At 43.6% G+C, this 18,256-nt stretch overlaps 2 protein-coding genes across 2 annotated transcripts; both read right to left on the bottom strand.

The window, feature by feature from the left end:
- Window positions 1–4,325: 4,325 nt before the first annotated feature.
- On the bottom strand, window positions 4,326–10,478 carry LOC143169162 (chymotrypsin-like elastase family member 2A). The gene is given in 10 exon segments (XM_076356433.1): window positions 4,326–4,435; window positions 5,003–5,091; window positions 5,094–5,151; window positions 5,291–5,436; window positions 6,136–6,272; window positions 7,558–7,607; window positions 7,609–7,690; window positions 8,683–8,779; window positions 9,362–9,454; window positions 10,412–10,478. Coding segments are annotated over 10 exon segments (837 nt in total). The 3' UTR covers window positions 4,326–4,417.
- Window positions 10,479–12,252: 1,774 nt separating this feature from the next.
- On the bottom strand, window positions 12,253–17,411 carry KIAA2013 (KIAA2013 ortholog). The gene is made up of 3 exons (XM_076355967.1): window positions 16,430–17,411; window positions 14,799–15,652; window positions 12,253–13,258 (listed from the first exon to the last, which is right to left on the bottom strand). The coding sequence occupies exons 1-3, from the start codon at window positions 17,409–17,411 to the stop codon at window positions 13,232–13,234; spliced, it is 1,863 nt and encodes a 620-aa protein (XP_076212082.1). The 3' UTR covers window positions 12,253–13,231.
- Between the last annotated feature and the right edge of the window lie 845 nt (window positions 17,412–18,256).

Genomic DNA, 18,256 nt, shown 5'->3' with positions numbered 1-18,256 from the left:
TATGTTTATCTTTGTTATGATCAAGTAATTGAGAAATTCACTTTTAAAAAAATTAAATTTATAGAAGAAAGAATAGAAACCATAATAACTGAATTGAGGAAGGAAAATGTGTGTTATAGCTGTTGGCAAAGAATTAAGTGTTTCTTCTCTGTGCTGCCTGAACTTTGTCAGTGTTTAAACTAAAATTGTTCTTTTATTTGTCCTTGGTAATACCAATTAATCGAGAAGAGCCACCTTTTCACTCCCTGCCTTGGTTCAGCTACTTTTGATGTCATGACTATTATGAATTATAATTAATTGTGCAATTACAGGTTGCTGTTTTGATAATGACACCTACAAATTAAATGCAAACATTATTGTGTTTCACAGCTGAAAGTAACGGAGCATCCAGGGGAAAAAGAGTGAATAGAATTGCAATTACTTTAGCATGAGGATTTTGGCTGTGGGCTATGCAGTACAGCTGCTAAATTCAGCATTTGACAGCAGCGTGCATGCTGTGAGGCAGAGCTGCAAATAATGGGGGCCTGGCCAAACTCTGCCCTTGTTTTTAAATCGACAGGCTTCGTTACAGTTGCATGCTTGAGGCTACGAGATCATCCGTCCCTCTCATCCTTCTCTAAGTCCCACGCTCTCCTTTCAGTTATGTTTATGGCATCATACTGACAAGAACAGACAGGATTTGTCCTATGTTGTTTTTTCATGATTCTTCCCATTTTACAAGGAGGAAACTGGGTTCTTGCTCTTATGTACTCGTGATCTAATGATGCTGGCTGGCTCTCATGAGTAGGCTCTTAAACCCAAAGACGACAACTTGCCAATATAGAATCTTTGCCATCTAAAGCTACGCTTCTGGAAATTTCAGCTGGTCTTCCTTCCCCATCAGCCTAAGTGCTTCATGGCACATTGCACAGCTCTTTCCAAAACCCATCGTGAATATTTGGATTTCCATCCACACTCAACTATGGGTGCAAAACCAGGTTCCTCAAAATGGTGGCAAGGTAGGTGCTTTTTTAGGTGAATACTTTTCTATCCTTGGTGACAGCATCCTTTCTATTTGCTAACCTGATCATAGTTTTCTGCCTCAACTTTTTGGCATTTCCTTAGCTGCTTGGCCACAGATTTTGGCAACATCTGGTGTAAGAGGTCCTCAGCTAGCCGCCTCTCCCTTTTCAAGTCCTCTGTCTTTTCCTTGAGGTTCCTGGCATAATTGTGTATCCAATCTGTCATTTGCTTGAAGGACATCAGGATTATGGGGTAAATGAGGCAGGCTATCACGAACAGACCAATCTTAAGGCTCATTGTGGACAGGATTTCTTTAGATTTCTTGACGAGCTTTTCCTGTCCCTTCTGCAGTAGACAGCTCTGTACATAATGCAGTCCCTTTACCAAGGCTTCAATGGACACAAATTCATCTGAGCCCAGGAATGGGATGAAAAAAGACATTCCTTCATAGTGGGTGAAATGAAGTGATAGATTGACATTATCCATCCAGCACTTATGTACACTCTCTGATGAGAAGATAGCATAGTTCAGAATGGCAAAAAATTGATGCAATGTTGTTTGAAAGCTTGTAGATGCTGGCATTAAATGAGCTTTAAGCATGGCTTCTCTTATTTGAAGGATGAGTTTAAAAGCTACTATGTCTGCCCAGTCAGGATTGTATCTCATAGCTTTGAGGTCTTCACGGGGACTACTAAAATGCTCCAGCAGTTCAGAGATCACTCTGGATAGCACTTGGCTGGCTTCAGTATCCCCTGTGCTATTTAATTTTTGTCTCATGGCAATGATGTAAAATCTACAAATGGAGATTTTCTCCTTCTTGCATTGGCAATTCTCACAATACAGTTCTGCTTCACTTGCCTTACAAAAGGAGTTTAAATTCCCCAATAGCTGAGCATGAAATGATCTCTTCCTCTTGTCTGCTGCTGGGAACAGCCAGCTGTGCCTTTCTTCCTGCAGGAGATAGATGAAGCGAACAGCCCAAAGGTTTTCACAGGAGGCAAGTTCCTGAAGGGCTTTCCCTGTGTTTCTCCATATTTCCAAGTTGTTGCTCAAATCAAAAGAAATGGCTCCAAGGAGGCTGCAGAGGGAGACCGTGCATGCTGTCAAAATCCTTCGAACTGTTTTTCTACCACCAGCATTGGAGGGGGGACAACATCTAAAAAAAGGAAAAGGGGAAGGAAAAAAAAAAAAAGTGGGGATGTCTGATCCCTGGGGTGTTTCTTGCAGCTCCTGAAAACGTAACTGGAGCTAGTAGTGATATTTAACAATTCACATGCGTTCTGAAACTAAGTACAGGGATCATGCATTAGCTGAATGTTATTGAAAGACATATTTTATTATACTTTGTTCCACCTGACATTTTATTTTAAAAGAAAAGGTGTAGTAAAGAGAGCGTTTCCATGACACACGCAGAGTTGCAAAAACATATGAATGAAATCATAACACTTTTTCTGTGAGTATTAAGACTGATAAAATCATTTGCTGTAGGTTTTATTCTCTGTGGTACTTCTATCCAAATCTTAAAGAAGCCCATGAAAAGATGGGTTACTTATTTCAGTGATCACAAACTAGAACTGTTGAATTTTTTTAATCAAACTTTTAGCATTTGTTCTTAATGGGAATTTCCAGATGATTAATAATTTGTGTTGATATGTTCAAATGAGCTCAGATATTTCCACAATATTGTCTAAATATTTCAAAAGGAAAATGAATAAAATTTCAGTCTTGTTTCAGTTTTTACAGAAGCATATACATACCCAATTTTTAGTGTTTGAGCTTCATGATTACCTTTTCTGTCCTCTTTCATGCTGCACAGAATTGACATCCATGCTCCATACAGAAAAGTAACCTCTAACGATTTTCATTTTAGAACTATTAATCAATCATTTACAATTTCACATTAATGATACTCATGAAAACAACTCGGGACATTATGCTGAAGCTGGTGACTCTTGGATAACTGGGCAACCCGTATCTTCACTGATAAAGAACAAACCAGGGGACTGGGTTGCTGATCAGTCCGTTCGGCTCTGTCTTTTTTTCTTTTTCCCCCCCTCAACATAGTAGAGGTGATTGAAAAAAGCCCTCCTCAGATCCCCTGCTCTTTCAGATAGGTGAAATTACATTTTTAATAAGGTAAATAAAAATCCAATAAAGCCTGCTATTTCTCAGCAGAGCCTGACAGTAGGCAGAACAAGTATCCTGCTGGGCTCTTCGCAGCACAATGGTGGTCAATGGTTGTAAAGTAGAAGAAAAGTAATAAAAGTACAGTCCCCAAAGATGATAAACAGCCATGTTTTCTCTTATTTATTTAATACAATTTATGTTTGTTTATTTATTTGTCAATCCAAAGGTAACAACTGCAAAATATCTGACTGAAAGGAACCGCAAACCTAGAAAAATTTTTCTCTGAACTCAGATGCATTTCTGTTCTCGCAACGAACTTCCAGTCTTTTCCTTACTCTATCTACTGCTTACCTTTGAGTCGCTTGTCCTTGGTTTTTCATCAATCGTTTTACTTTTAAATCCGCCAAAATATGTGTCAGGAGGGAGAAGAAAAACACAACAAAAATCCACCTTGATTTTATACTACCTACCTTTTAGTACAATGAAAGAAATATAAATAGGGGCTTTAATGTAGTACCAGGCTAAAAGGTGGTGATTCTGCTTGTGCTCTGCAAAAAATCCTTATTTGTGTCTGTGTGTCAGCCGACAGCGATAGTTCAGAGGTCTTCACCTGGCATTTGAATGACTTAAAAACAAGCAATGGGGACATGAAGGAGATAGGTCTGCAGAGACGCTGCTGGCACTTGCTGCAGGATTTTATCCTTCCCCTTGCTAAGTCCCAAGATCTCAGGGTGTTAAAAACCTCACTGTAAAAGCATTTTGCAGCGCTCCCACACTCACCTGCATGGACCTGCTTGCACCGGTGCTGCCTTCCCGCTGGGCATTGCCGCTGCTTGCTCTGGTGAGTCCCGCTCGCAGACTCAGGGGTCCTGACAGCTGCCTGCCTGCTGCCTTCAGCCCTGCCAGTGCCTCGCTTTCTCACCCCCTACCCCCTGGAGCTGTTCCTGTGGCTCTCTAACTCTTCCTACTGCCCAGCCTCTTCACAGCAGGCTCGCATCTTCCCCCAGGTGAGGGTAGCAAGCTCCAGCCCAAGGCAGGGGAAAGGCTGTAAGAGGTCTCCAGCATTATCACTAAATACAGGCGCTGGTCCTGACAATACACAGGAAGAAGTGACAGGGACACATGTTTTTCTTTCATCTTGTGAAAAGTAGTTTATTGCAGTATGGTTAGGTATAATACTTGTGTTGTTAAAAGCGTAATTTCCCAGCTCTTTGTGATCAAAGGTGTCATGATTATGACTATTCAAACTGTTTTCCTTCTTGGCATCTATCATCTAGTTTTCTTTGGATTAGTTGGTTGCCATAACCTGCAAAAATGTAAAACAAGTGAAAAATCAGATCATGAGACCCAGGAATTTGTGAATAGTATATGTTGCATCCAAGATGCAGGATTTAAATAACTAAAATAAGATTTTTGCTTCTCAGTCACTTTTTAGATTAAAGTTTATATTAAATTAAAAAACAATTGATGTTCCAGACTTGAGCAGCGTGCACTGCCTTCTGGGATGCAATTGCAACTGTCAGTGTTATTGATGAATACAAATTTGAGTAATCACTTCTGAAGTCATACCAGTAAAATCTTTAATGACTGTAAGTATAGCTCCAGTATAAAGGGAGAATGCATTCCTAAATATAAAGACTTAATTAAAAGTGAAAATAATTTGGATAACTATTTAAGAAGAGGATACTTTATTTTTGCTGCAGAGACTGCTTTTGCACTGGTAAGGGCTTCTCTACAGAGGTTACTTGTATGTAAGGTAGCATTTGAATCAAAAGTGATACAGCTCCCTGAGTAGGTGGCAGAAATCTCAACCAGAGAGAACCTCAGAAATAGCTAAGTGTCTATTCTCTAGCAGCAATACCTAGAACCTTACCTGCTGGTTCCAGCTATTGTAAGCAGAGACCCAAGTGAAGACAGAAGGCTTGTGATAATAGTTGCAGCCAAAAGCAGAGCCAAAGCTATACCATGCACTTCCCACCTGCCAGCAGCACCTTGGCAGTTCAGCGGGCCACCGGAGTCCCCCTGGGAGGAAGGGGGGACACAGTTAATGGCAGTCGTAGTGTGAATAGCTCCTCCTCTTTTTTTTTTTTTTAAGCTTTCTTTCCCATCAGACCTGTTTGTGTCTGAAACCAAGCCCAAGAGCGGTGTTCTCTAGACTCACATTACAACTGGAGGTGACTCCATCCCCACCAGCGCAAACCGTGGTGGGTTTCACTGTGCTTCCCCACCAGCTAGGCTTGGAACAAGTTGCATAATCCACCACCAGCAAAAGGCCTTGCTGCAGGTCCTCTGGAAGAGCTCCATTTGCTGGGAGGGAATAGAAACAAAAGGGTCATGGTACCAGCTGGCACTGAAGAAACAACAAAACTGCATTGTTAAGTTTCTCTCAGGATCTGGGTGTTATCCCTCCAGGTAAGAAACTCCATAGGGGCTGCGTTAAAGGAGAAGCTGTATAATCCATTCCTTAGCTCCATTCTTTTATATATTTAAAAAAAAAAAAAGCCTTAGTGTACTAATAATTTGGATTCCATTTAAAAATGTCTCATTGTTAGAGAAATAAAGGGCTGCTTTTTGTTCAGGAGTTTGCAATTTACTTATCACTCTAGGAATTGCCTCTTGAGCCGAGCTGACGTTTCTGCTGAAGCCTCTGAGATTTTCTTCACTTTACATCTATTCCCTTATGTGTCTTTTCAGTTATTCAGCGGGGTATGTTAGGATTAGCAAATTCACTAGTCTGCACACTCTTAACATTTGTGTTACAATGGCTTCTAAAAGCTTAGTACAGGGCCCTCTAGTGCATTACTAGCCCCATGACAAGCAAAATAAACTTGAAAGGCAGGGAAAAATCATACTGTGTGAGTGAAGCGGGGCCTGATAAACTACCTCACTACACCGAGGTTGAGGGGATCTTGAGCACCATCAACAGGCTTTTTCCAATCAATCTCAAAGGAAAAGGCAATACTGAAAGATTTTGCTCCACAATTTTGCAAATGTCCAGGTACTTACTCTGCAGTCTTCTTCATCCTGTCACATAGCAGGCAGCGCTGGGTGATAGGATGCTTTGTGCAGGGAGGAGGAAGGCCAGCTTAATGTGGTCACTTAAGGTGACGTGTTCAGTGAGTTTGATCAAAGCAATGTCATACCTGTGGTCATATGCACACATTTGAGAGTGGGGAAGAGAAAGGGAAGGGGTGAAGAGGTTTGCAAATAGATTAAGACACAGTAGCATGAATACTCAGCAGTTGTACAGCACTTGGCCTATTCAAAAGAGATGCACGGGAGCAAGGAGGCCAGTACATAAGAAGTAAAGATTCCTCCACCCTCAAAGCAATGGGGAAATCCATGGACTGGAAGACTATTCCCTTGCCCTGGTTTTGGCTGGGATAGAGTTAATTTTCTTCCTAGTAGCTGGTACAGTGCTGTGTTTTGGATTTAGGATGAGAACAATGTTGATAACACACTGATGTTTTAGTTGCTGCTGAGCAGTGCTTACACTAGTCAAGGACTTTTCAGCTTCCCATGCTCTACCGACTGAGAAGGCTGGAGGTGCACAAGAAGCTGGGAGGGGGCACAGCCAGGACAGCTGCCCCAAACTGGCCAAAGGGACATTCCATACCATGGGACGTCATGCTCAGTATAGAAACTGGGGAAAGCTGGCCAGGGGGGCCGCTGCTTGGGGACTGGCTGGGCATCGGTCAGCGAGTGGTGAGCAATTGCATTGTGCATCACTTGCTTTGTGTATTCTTTTATTATTATTCCTATTTTACTTTATTCTATTTCAAATTATTAAACTGTTCTTATCTCAACCCACAAGTTTTCTCACTTTTACTCTTCTGATTCTCTCCCCCATCCCACCGGGGCAGAACTGTCCACTTTCCTGCTGGCAGCTTTCTGGAAATTGCCTTTTATAGGTTCTTTTCAGCAAAACCAAGCATGTGTTAGGACTAACTCCAAGGACCTGGAAACTTGGGGGATTTCTTTGCTAATACCCTTAGCCTGCAGCAGGACATAGGAGTCCTTCAGCAGCAAAGATACTAATACCATTGATCAATAATACTCTGTTTATGCCGTTTGTAGGAGGGCTTCAAAGAGTGTTGTGTAAATTAATTCATTCCCTTCCACTCTATGAAATAAATCATTGCATAGAACAGCTTCCCACCCAAGCATGAACATGCAAAATGGCATCTGAAAACACAATTAATCAATAAGCAATTAATATTGAAAGTTCTTTATGTTGAGGGGGAAAGGTACAAACTGGAGACTCAACTCTCATCTATGAGCAAACATTTAGAAGTACCACTGTAAGCTGTAACAGGAGGCTCTAAACATTTATGCATTTAGCTGCCACAACTCGGGGTGGGTGGGATTCAGGCAGTTTGATTTTTGCTCTGCATCAAATAACTGAAAAAATACTTGCCACCAGCTTACCCGTTTGCAACATTCTGTGGATCCCAGTTCTCATTGACAATGATTTTTTTTTTCTGGAGGAAGTGCAATTGATCCTTCTTCCACAGCTGCTAGGTTATATTTTCCAAGAAGTGCTTGATATTTCCTAGAAGAACTGGGCAAGAAAATGACTAACACTCAGTTATGCAGCTGCTGGTTTGCTGCTTAGGCATCTGCATCCTTGCCACCTGAGATATTCAGTACGAATATCCTTAAGATCTCACATCACATGCATCATTTGTCTGGAGCTGAACCAACGTCTGACTGATTTGCTAAGGAGAAAGCATCGTGTGCTAGGCTTAATAATCATTCCATCTCCAAGCCTTCCTGTAACTCCTGCTTAAGGCTTCATTAACAAACTCAAGATGCCTCCAACCTTTGCAGAATTCAGCTCGTATTCTTCAGTGAAGTAAACAATTTGGACTGCTTTTTTGACAGCAATAAACAGCTTCACTGATAAACAGCTATGTGATAGGTATAATATGTAGGATTTATAACAACGACATGCAGCCAATCCTTCTTGTTTCATATTATGGCATTTTCTACAACTTAGTGTTACAATAACCAAGAACTGTATGTTACATATTCAAGGACATATGCTACCAAACCAAAATAGGGTTGTCTTTGTGGAAACAGTTTTGATGATGAAAGGGCATAGCTGTACCTGATCATTTCTTTGTTATACTGCCCCATAATATGAAGAGCTTACTGAAAATGACTGGTATATTCAAAGCATTTGTGATTATTTCTTCAGAGAGTGGATTCATTAGTTAATCTATGGATCTCACTGCCACATATATTATAGAAACAGGCAACACAGCTGAATTTTAATAGCAACTTGAAAATATAATGAAGTTTGTAGTTATTTACAGAAAATGAAGAGTATATAATTCAGGTAATTGTATGAGGCATTTTTTCCCCTCTACTTTTATTTTAAGAAAATTAAAAGGTATCATTCTTCTGACCTATTAGTTATAATCAAAAGATAGGATGTGAAACTCGGAGCTCTTAATTGGGAAAGGGAGAACTGGCATTAATACAGTTTTGCTTCATCTGTCTCTGGTCATGCACTACTTCCTGCGTACAGACTTTAACTCCATTATTTACCTGATGCAGTGTGCAGCTGTCATCACCCAGTTGGTTGCAATGAGGGTTCCTCCACAGGTGTGATACCATTTGCCATTTGAACTGTATTGATGGAGGCCTAGGATCAACATAGCAAGTAAGGCTCAGATTTTTGCTTACTGATTTTTCATTGTTGCACTTTCTTCCTGCACCCAGAACACAACTTACTGCTGGAAGATGGTGGGAGGCTTTTAAGCAACAAGTTTCCAACTCCTGGCCACAGAAAAGGTTTTCCTCCTTCCCTATCATCCAAAAGCTTCTTTTTTTTTTTTTTTAATGTTGTTTCTTCCAAAGCTCTCACTAAGTCTGACCTAAATAGAGCATTTCATTTGCTGCAGAAATGTATTTTTTAACTCCATGTACAACTATGCTCCCGTAGGCATTGTATGCTCCGCTGAATTTCACAGTCATCTTGCTTAAATACGGGATGGTCCCCAAGACTACTGAAAGAACATGAAAGCCTGCATAACCAGCAAGAGGTGGCACATTCGGAGCTTTCTTAAAAAGATTGGAAACTTTGGGAGTGATCAGAATGTAATATTCAAAACCTAAGACATGACAGGCAAGATGCATCAAATGTAATATAGGACCTGGTTTTGTTCAGCCACGTTGTGTGAGGGTAGCACAACCCTAACTGTTCCAGGGAAAGCTCAAAAATGACTAACCTGCCAGGGCCAGCTGTAAAGTCTTGCGTCTTCCCCTCCAACAACTCTAGATACAGTGGGTGGGTGGGCAGGAATCCCACAGCCAAAGGCTAGAAGACATACAAAATAGGATGTGTGTTTTAAAAGTAGGAGGTTTAAAAAAAAAGTCTCTAAGAGAGGTTGATTTTTTAAAAATACAGACTGGTTTTGTACAGAACATTGCAAGGTACAAATATAGGCTATGATTTAATGTGATACAAGTGAAGATACAGCCATCGGTCAAAACTGACCAATGTTATATAAAGCCTGTTTGAACGGTTTCATTTTTCTGACAGATAATCAAATCAAGTTGGCTTAAAACAAATTCTCATGTGTCAGCTGAGATGCAGCTCTTAGCCAATGCAACAATTTGATGTGGATTAACTGTACTGCAGTGTATTCAAGCTAAGTAAAATAACTTTGGATTTGCTAAAGGCTGAGAGCAGTAATGCTAATCGTGCCCCTGTAATAAGAACGGAATAGCACAGCACCTAGTTACTGTTTTGAGAGAACTTTTTCATTAACTGCCTATGCTGCGTCTCATATGCCTATGCTCTCATTTCATACATATGAAAACCTGTATCTTCTTTTCTAGATCAAGTTGCATGTGTTTTAGCATGCCATACTTCTTCAATAAAACGAACTGTAATCACTTTGAAGTGGAAGATGTTTCAAGCAATACAAAGAACCAGCTGTCCCTGGTGACGGAGAAACACTGGTGTAGCGTGGTGAGCCAGACTTAATTTCTTTCCTATTTACCTTTAATTGTTAGATCAGTAGCACATCCCTGGAAGATAATAGGGTTCCTGTAGCATTGCAAATGAGCATTTTTACACCCCAAATCAGCATGCTGACCCGTGGTATTATGCAGTGTGAGCTTGTTAATGAAAAAGGTTAAACCTTTTTCACCAATAGGACAAACCAGACAAGAGCAGGCATTTAGACCACTACAAAGCTGCTGCCACAAAAGAAAGTGTCCTAATTAATTACTGGACATTTGAGATCAGTGACTTGATATCAACACTTACCCTTGTGTCTATTTCTTCCTTTTTTTCTTCTACTACGGGAATTTTCCATCCTCTGACATGTTTCCATCCGCCTACCCTTCACCTGAAAAACTGTTACTTGTTATTTAAAAAACAAAAACATCTCTATCCCATAAGCCAGGTCATGCATAGGGAGCAAACTTATTAGAATGGAAACAAGTATCATAATGCCAGTTTTGTAATGAGAGTTGCCTTGTACATACAGACCAAACTAGAGGTTTCAGAAAAGCTGAAATCTATTGTTTAACGTCAGTATTAACAAGCAGCAAGATCCCTGATTTTCATAGCTTCCATTCAGCAGTAGGTACTGATTTGGATGAAAGATGCCTGGAGCACACATGTGGAAGGCAGAAGTATATAATGCTTTGCTGTTTTGTCTGCTTCTCAAGAATGTATTATCCTACCCAAACAATAGCACTTGAGAAAGCTGCATTCTGAATTTCAAATGGAATCAACCAAACTCTGTTCTGGCATCTTGTATTTATTATCTGACAAAAGCATAAATCAGGATTAACTGAGTGCAGAATTGAGATTCTAAAAATTTTTTTCATTAATTAGTTGGCTCTCTTCTTAATGTCTGAATTTACAAGCTAAACAACATACTATGCTTTTCGGTTTAACTTCCATGCCACTATCATTTTCACTGAATACCAACTAAAAATTAAGTATAAATTTTGGATGATCAGTTAGTGTTTCAACTTTCCTGTTTTATCGGTGTGCTTGTAAACATGGAATTTTGTTTAGTTTTTTAAGCATTTATGCAATCATTTCACAAATAGCCTTCTGCTATCTTGCACACTGTAGAGAAACCCTATTCTTTCTTTTTCCCTTTCTTCTTTGTAAAGGAATCCTGAAACAGTTCGTTTATTATATGGGGGGAAGGCTCTTAAGAATCATCATATTTTTAATGTAAAACACTCTCAAAGCTTTTTGCTTTGTTTTGTTTTGTTCCACTCCTCCTGCTTTATGTAACGATTGCTTATCCGTCTTTTTCAGGTCTAGTCTAAATAGGCTGAAGTATCTTTCTTGGACTCAGCGGGCATCATACTGTTGGCAGTTCTGCAAGTGAACATCAAAAGGCTCAGCCTCCAGCTGATATCATCGTGGCTTGGAAACAGCTCCCTAGAAGCTCTTATCATCTTTGTGCCAGATGTTTCACAGAAACTGAGCAGCTCATGGAACTTCAGTAAGAAACAGCAGGAACTTCTGGTACGTTCTGTTAAAGCGTTAATAGCTAATATCTCTTTCAATACACAGTGTACTTATTGTACAATTTATAAGGTACTCCATTGCTTCACTATCCTTAGTCTAGTCCCTTTTAGGGTAGTAACTATGCTAGACCTACTTTTCTGAGGGAGGTTTTTCATCTGAAACTAGGCAGTAACCTATTTAAAAATTCAAAGTTAAATCCTGCCCTAGCTTTTCACTGGGAGCACCAAATGTGCCAAATTCATTACTTGCTCGATGGCCATTAAATCTGCTACTTGATTGTGCCCCGAGTTTGTTTCTGTGTATTAAAACTAAAGCTTGGCCTGCATGCCTCAAGATAGAACAAGGTTACACAGAGCCAGGGAAATGGAGATTAGCACCACCCTGTGTGTTTCAGTCTCTTATTGTGCCTTCCAAATTGTCTGTTCCCAGCTTAGACCCATTTATGTATTATTTTCCACACTGTATTTCCTTTTCATCCAAGCACTTTTGTAGTCAATATTGGCCACAGATGTAGCATAAGGCTCTGCTTGTTTTAACTGGGTGGAGAGCAAGGGGAGGAGAGAATGCAGACAAAAAAAAAGAAAAAAGAAAATACAACCACACTCTGGTGATCAGATTAGACTGAAAGATATTTATTTAGAAACAACAGCTTTGGTATTTTAAAACCAAACAATCTTTAAATCACTAGAAAGTGGGATGTCTCCCCCCCATAGCCAAAACAAATCAATGCACAAAGTCTCAATATGCTTAGAATAGGAAACCTGCAGATCAGCGTTTCCAAGTGTAAATCCAGAAAACAATTTCATTAAATTGGTTTTGCACTCTACAATCATAAAGGCTGAAAAACCTGTTACCAGCACTTAGATATCTACAGTTCAATTGACTGACTTGTTACTGAAGTGGAGGCAAAATTATTAACATCCTCCCCCTCCCCCCCAAGCAATAAATTAAAAAAATGTATACCAGAAAGGAGGTTACACTGAAGTTTTCTAGTTAAGTTAACTCTCTGAAGGGAACCATCATTCTTTATTTTCCCGTAAAATTAAAAAACAAATCAAAATATCAAAGGACTTGGTATATCTTCAAGTATTTTCACCAAACGGATTACTCTTAGGGAATTAACAGCTTACAAGGAAAAGGAAACATCTATTACAGAAGCTTCTGGGATAAACTCTTGAATAACCACACCTTCCAAGTCTCAGATTCCTCTCTTAACAAGGCACAAAAGGATTGTTGCTTTCAAAAGGTCCTTGTTCTCAGCTGCAAAATTGTCAGATGTCTTGTGCAAATGGAGGCTGAAAGCAGGACTAAGTTCACTTGGACACTGGGATGTTCCCATTCAATTAATGAAATGGGGTGTTACTTCAACACCGTTAATCTTGCTTACTGCTACAGAGATTTTGAGCTTCAGCTGGCTTCCACTTCATCCCTGTTTCTGGAATCAAGTTCTGCATCATCTTCATTTTAAGTAGGTCCAATTAAGATGAGGCAACAGACTTGTTTGCTGTCCACTGCAAGGCTTTTTGCAGTGTAAAGAAGGAGGAGGTGTTATGTCAGCCCTGGTGTGTAGCTGTGAAGCTTCTCGGCGTTTCAGAGACTAGTGTCGGGGACAGTTACCTGTAGTAATGGTTAACAAGTCATTCTGTAAAAGGCAGAAGGCAAGTCTTGTAGATGACAAAGGCAACCAGACAGACAGCAGTGAAAAAAGGACATAATTTTATAATTTCAAGGACACATTTCAGGATGCATGTCAGGGTGCAGCTGTATACACAATAATTGAAATTACTTCCTGACCGCTTCCTCCTTTTGCACTAAGGTTTTGATCGTGATCATAGGCTTATAACTGCAGTTGTCTTTAATATACATATCTATCCTACCTCTTCCTAGGTTAGTTTGTCTAGCCACAAGCACCTTCTACTCTCATTCTTTCAATAGATGACAGGTATTCAGACCTGACTGGGATCAGGCCTGATCTCCAGTGCTCAATATTACAGAGCCAGTGAGCTGAGAGGGAAATTGCCAACTGACTTTAAACACCCTTTATGTACTGTCATGTTTAGTCCAGTACCATCTGTCCAGCCTTAGCTATCCAAAATTGAATTTGCTTTTATTAATTTGGAAAAACAGGGCAATCTAAAGCTAGAACTTTTCCTCTGACAGCACTATTTAACTATGTCCTCTTTTACTTCCTTTTTTTTTTTTTTTTTAAACACAAGCTACATTTAATTCTGTTCAACCCTAAGGAGAGATGCCTCTGAACTATATGGCTAGCTCTCTGAACTGTATGGCTAGCTCACACAGCAAATCCAGTCTCATCTTTTATTTCCACTCCGTATCAACACGCAACCAGAAAGTACCAGTACTAAGAACAGAAATCACTGTCTATTGTCTATTCTGTGCTAAGTTTTTACTAGCAACTAAGTTTTCTAAGGCAACTCAAACCAAGAATTTCAAATCCTTTACACCAAAGTGAGATGCAGTAGAGCTTGAAGTCAGAACCTCTAACTCACAGTAAAAATCACTCAGTACTTTTCTTAACACAGCTATGTATTTTGTCTGAATGAGAGAAACACTAGCTCAGCACTCTCCCAGAATGATGGTGGTAAACGTGGTTTGATGGAGGACTGCACAGTGTCTATAAATCTATGAACATTTACTAGTAGTCCCAACAAGTCAGCACCTTGACCTAAGAACGCTAGCTTGCATTTATGTGTTCTTGTATGACACATCACACATTCAAACCAGGCAGACAAGTGTGCACGTCTCCCACACAGTAGTAAAGTATAGCAGCTCTCTCACAAGCATTCCGGTACTGCGTAACAAGAAACATAATCTCGTGACACAGCTGCAACCGTTGGCTTAAAAACAAGCAATGTCCTACACCAACGTGTGAAAAAGGACAGAAAAGCTGTGTCTGCCTTGATCTGCAGCCTTACAACTGTTTAACAACAGTGGATTTATCTTTTCTAATGTTTGTGAGCCCTACCGCTCCAATCCCTGCCCTAATGTACTTCTTGCAAGAAGAGGTCACAGATCACTTGTTGCAAGAGAGACTGAAAATCCTCACAGTCCAAGACAGAACCTCCCTAGGCACAGCTGACAGAAAATCAGGTTGACAACACTCAGTGGACAGCAGCCAAAAGCAGCAGCCTTATACCTTACTCCTGAAGAGCGGCTTGGCTCCTGGCCCGCAATATTCGTTGTAGATGAGTTTGAACAGAAACAAGTGAAACAATGTGATTAAGGAGGCCACGCTGAACCAGAACAGGAAGGGTAAGCCTGGGTATTGCTTGGCCATATGTTCCTCATGAGCCAGAATAGCTTTTAGATGGAGTGTGTGTCTCAGGTCCTGCAAGTGGATCAAATCTGTTGATATATAAAGCAGTGGTGTGATGGGTTGAGTCACCATGACGGGGAACGTATGACCTCGTGCCTCTGAGGTCAGCTCCACAGGCTCATTCATACAGCCTGCCTCACACGCATATAGTCTAACTGGCTTGTCTTGGAATTTCACAGACACGTGCAAGAAGGGCTTTCCTTCAGCATCCAGCAGAACAGCTAGATTAATCAAGTCCTTATTGTAATGGATCCCACGTAAGGAATAGCTGTTATGAAGTACATCGGGGTCAGCCTGAAACTGAAGATGGTTTTCTGTGAACTGCAGACCCCCAAAACTAAGCACCATTCCCTGCATAAGTCCATGGACTCCAGCTGCCACAAGACCCTTGCATCCCCGTTTCTGGAGAGTGAGCTTCCACAGGTCTGAGAGTTGCAAGATCTGGGCGACACTGGTCAGCTTTGCTGGCCACAGGTTCTCTGCATGCATGGTCGCGTGGCCACTGAAGCAGTGGTCAGCATAGTTCAAGCTGGCTTCCATTTTTTCTCTGTCCTCACCACTAATGAGTGGATCTAGCAGAGGAGCTGGCATGCTTGACAGCACATAGTAGAGGGTCATGTTAACAGTCTCACTGGATGGGGTATGCGAATCTGTGATCTTTCTCATTTCAACCCCTGTAATAGAAGAAAACAACCAAGAGTCAAGAGGCTCACACACGAATATGACAGTAACTAGGAGAAAAAAAAGATCAAATGTGCATGTCGTCGTTCAATACACAGGCATTCTTTATAACATCTAAAAAACCTTTGCCTATGAAACACTGAAGTGAAACGTTTCCTTCTATTTTCTTAGATGCTCTCTCTGCTACTTGGAGTTTGAACGCCAAGCTCCCACTAAAGGCAAAGCTAGTTTGATATAGAGATGCCTTATGGAGCTGTCACCATGACTCTACCAGAATGATCTGTCAAAGGAACATCTATCTACTGGCTATAAAATAGCAAGTTCTACATTACTTGGGCAGCTACTCTTTCATGCAAGGCCATGAAAATCTTATTTTAAGAAAAAGCATCCTTGTAGGACAGTCCTTAACTTCCACAAAGAAATCTGTCCTTTATACTGTCACTAGAGGTCAACTCCATTTCCAACTTAGAGCTGATATGCTGGACAAATCAGTAAAGTTCCTGAAGACGTGAAAGCCGGCACATGCAGAGTTTGATTAGAAATGTTCTTCTATCACGTCCTTTATGCAGTAAGGAATATACCACTTTTGTAAAGTTTGCTGGATTCCGAACCAGGAACGCTGTTTTACTATCCCACAACATGCCTTCTGGCCCCCGAGAGAAACCTGTCAGGAAGAGTGGAGCCTCTGGAGACCTTACAGCAACCAGGTCACCGAGCTTCCAGCTGCCCTCTAAAGCAACCCTTTGGAAGTTGAGCATCGCTTTCCTTACCTGAAATGAACAGGTCTGACCAGGTCTGTTGGTGCTCCTGGAAAAGATCTTCCACCCCCATCTGCATCACCTCCAGCATCTCTTTCTTGGCCGACTCCCTCAGCTTGCTGAAGGTCTCCTCCAGCCTGGAGACCTCGATGGGCTCTGAGGTGTACACCACGGAGAGCACGGTTTCGTCAAAGTGGGATTTGGGCGCGACCTGCACCCGGCTCACGAGTTTCTTGGCAGCCACCACCATAAGCACCACCTTGGGGCTCCCGGCCAGTAGCAGGCGACCGGAGGAGAGCAGGAACTGCCGCTCCTCCACCTTCTCCAGGCTGCTGGCAAAGCGGCTGCCCAGCGAGGGCGCAGAAGCTGGGGCCGAGGCCTCGAACGCGGCCACCCGCTCGGTGGGGTTGGCAATGCGGATCCGCTGCAGGTAGAGATGCGGCCGGCTCCGGTGGGCCACCACCTCCTCCCGCACCGTCACGCAGTCCCCGGCGCCCGCCCCGGTCCCCGTCTGGACGCACCGCACCCGTCGCACGGCGCCGTCCCGCAGGGCCGCCAGCGCCGCCCGCGCCTCACCGCGCCCGCCCAGCGCCCTTAGCCGCACCAGCGCCGGGAACTCGGTGGCGAGCGCCGGGCCGCCGCCGGATCCCGCCGCCGACACCCACAGGCGGCCGGCGGCCACGTCCAGCAGCAGGAAGCCGTTGCCCGCCAGCGCCAGGCCCGGCCCCGGCCCGCCGCCGCCCCCGGCCGCCTCCTCCGGCAGCGGCAGCGCATCGCCGCGCTCGGCCTGCGCCCGCCAGGCGCCCGTGGCCGCCTGCAGGCAGAGGGCGGCGGGGCCGCGGGGCTCGGCCCCCCGCCCCGCGCCCCGCCGCGCCCGCACCGCCCCCAGGTACCAGTAGGCGACGAGCAGGAGCGCCAGCAACAGCAGCAGCCGCCGCGCCCAGCTGCTGGAGAGCAGCCCCGGCAGCCCCTTCAGCCGCTGCTGCAGCCACATGGGCGGCGGCGGGGCGGCGCGGCAGTCCCGACCCGACCCGACCCGTCCCGTCCCGTCCCGTCCCGCGGCCGCCCCCGACCCCGCCGCGGCGCAGCGACGCTCACGCCGCCATCGCCGCCGCCCGGAAATGCCGCACCGCGCGGCAGCCCCGCCGCGCTTTGCGGCGCTTTGCGACGGCCCCGCCGCACTGCCCCCCTGAGGAGGCGCTTGGCGGGGAGCCCCGGCCCGCCCCACCGCCGCGGAGCCAGCTCCCCCCCCCCCCCCGCCCCGGCTCCGGCCCGCCGCCGCCCCTGCCCCGCTGCCGGCAGAGGGAGGGGCGGGACGCCCCCGGCGCCGTAGCCGTGAGCGTCAGCGGCAGCTCCAGCCTTAGTTTCGGCACACGGCGGAGGTTTTGTCTCTCCCGCCCGGCTGACTGCGCCGAAGGGAAAAACCTGGGGCGGGCCTGGAGGAGTTTTCTGTAATTCCAGTGGCAGTTTACTCCTGTTATGACAGCAGAGCCGAGTGTGGGAAAGCAGGTTATAGTCCGTCAAACTTTAGTCCACTGTGTAGTAAATAGAGGAACAAACTTTATGATGTGACTTAGATGTGCACGTCGCGCCACGGGAAGCTTTGTACTCCAGTGCAGCTCTCGAGAGACAGTAGCGAGCCATACAGAAACACCGTGAGTTAAAATGAAGTGTGGCATTCCTGACCAGATAGAGCCAGTGAACCAGCTTAGTGACGGGGAGCCGCCGAGACACTTTCTTAACTTCTTCCTGCAAATGAGTTGTTTGGGGGGGGGGGGCAGCGGAATCTGTAAAAACGGTGGGTGAGACCCTGTCCCTTGCACGTTTCAGTGGGGCTGG

Source organism: Aptenodytes patagonicus, chromosome 19, assembly GCF_965638725.1.
Source record: "Aptenodytes patagonicus chromosome 19, bAptPat1.pri.cur, whole genome shotgun sequence".
Lineage (NCBI taxonomy): Eukaryota > Metazoa > Chordata > Aves > Sphenisciformes > Spheniscidae > Aptenodytes > Aptenodytes patagonicus.
Note: the sequence above shows the minus strand (reverse complement) of the source record. Positions and strands in the feature narration are given on the sequence as shown.

Coding starts and splice junctions, on each gene's coding strand:
- KIAA2013 (XM_076355967.1), bottom strand. CDS start 17,411: ATGTGGCTGCAGCAGCGGCTGAAGGGGCTGCCGGGGCTGCTCTCCAGC. Junction 15,653..16,429: donor GTCAGACCTGTTCATTTCAG/GTAAGGAAAGCG, acceptor CTTCTATTACAG/GGGTTGAAATGAGAAAGATC. Junction 13,259..14,798: donor AGCCGCTCTTCAGGAGTAAG/GTATAAGGCTGC, acceptor CCATTACTACAG/GTAACTGTCCCCGACACTAG.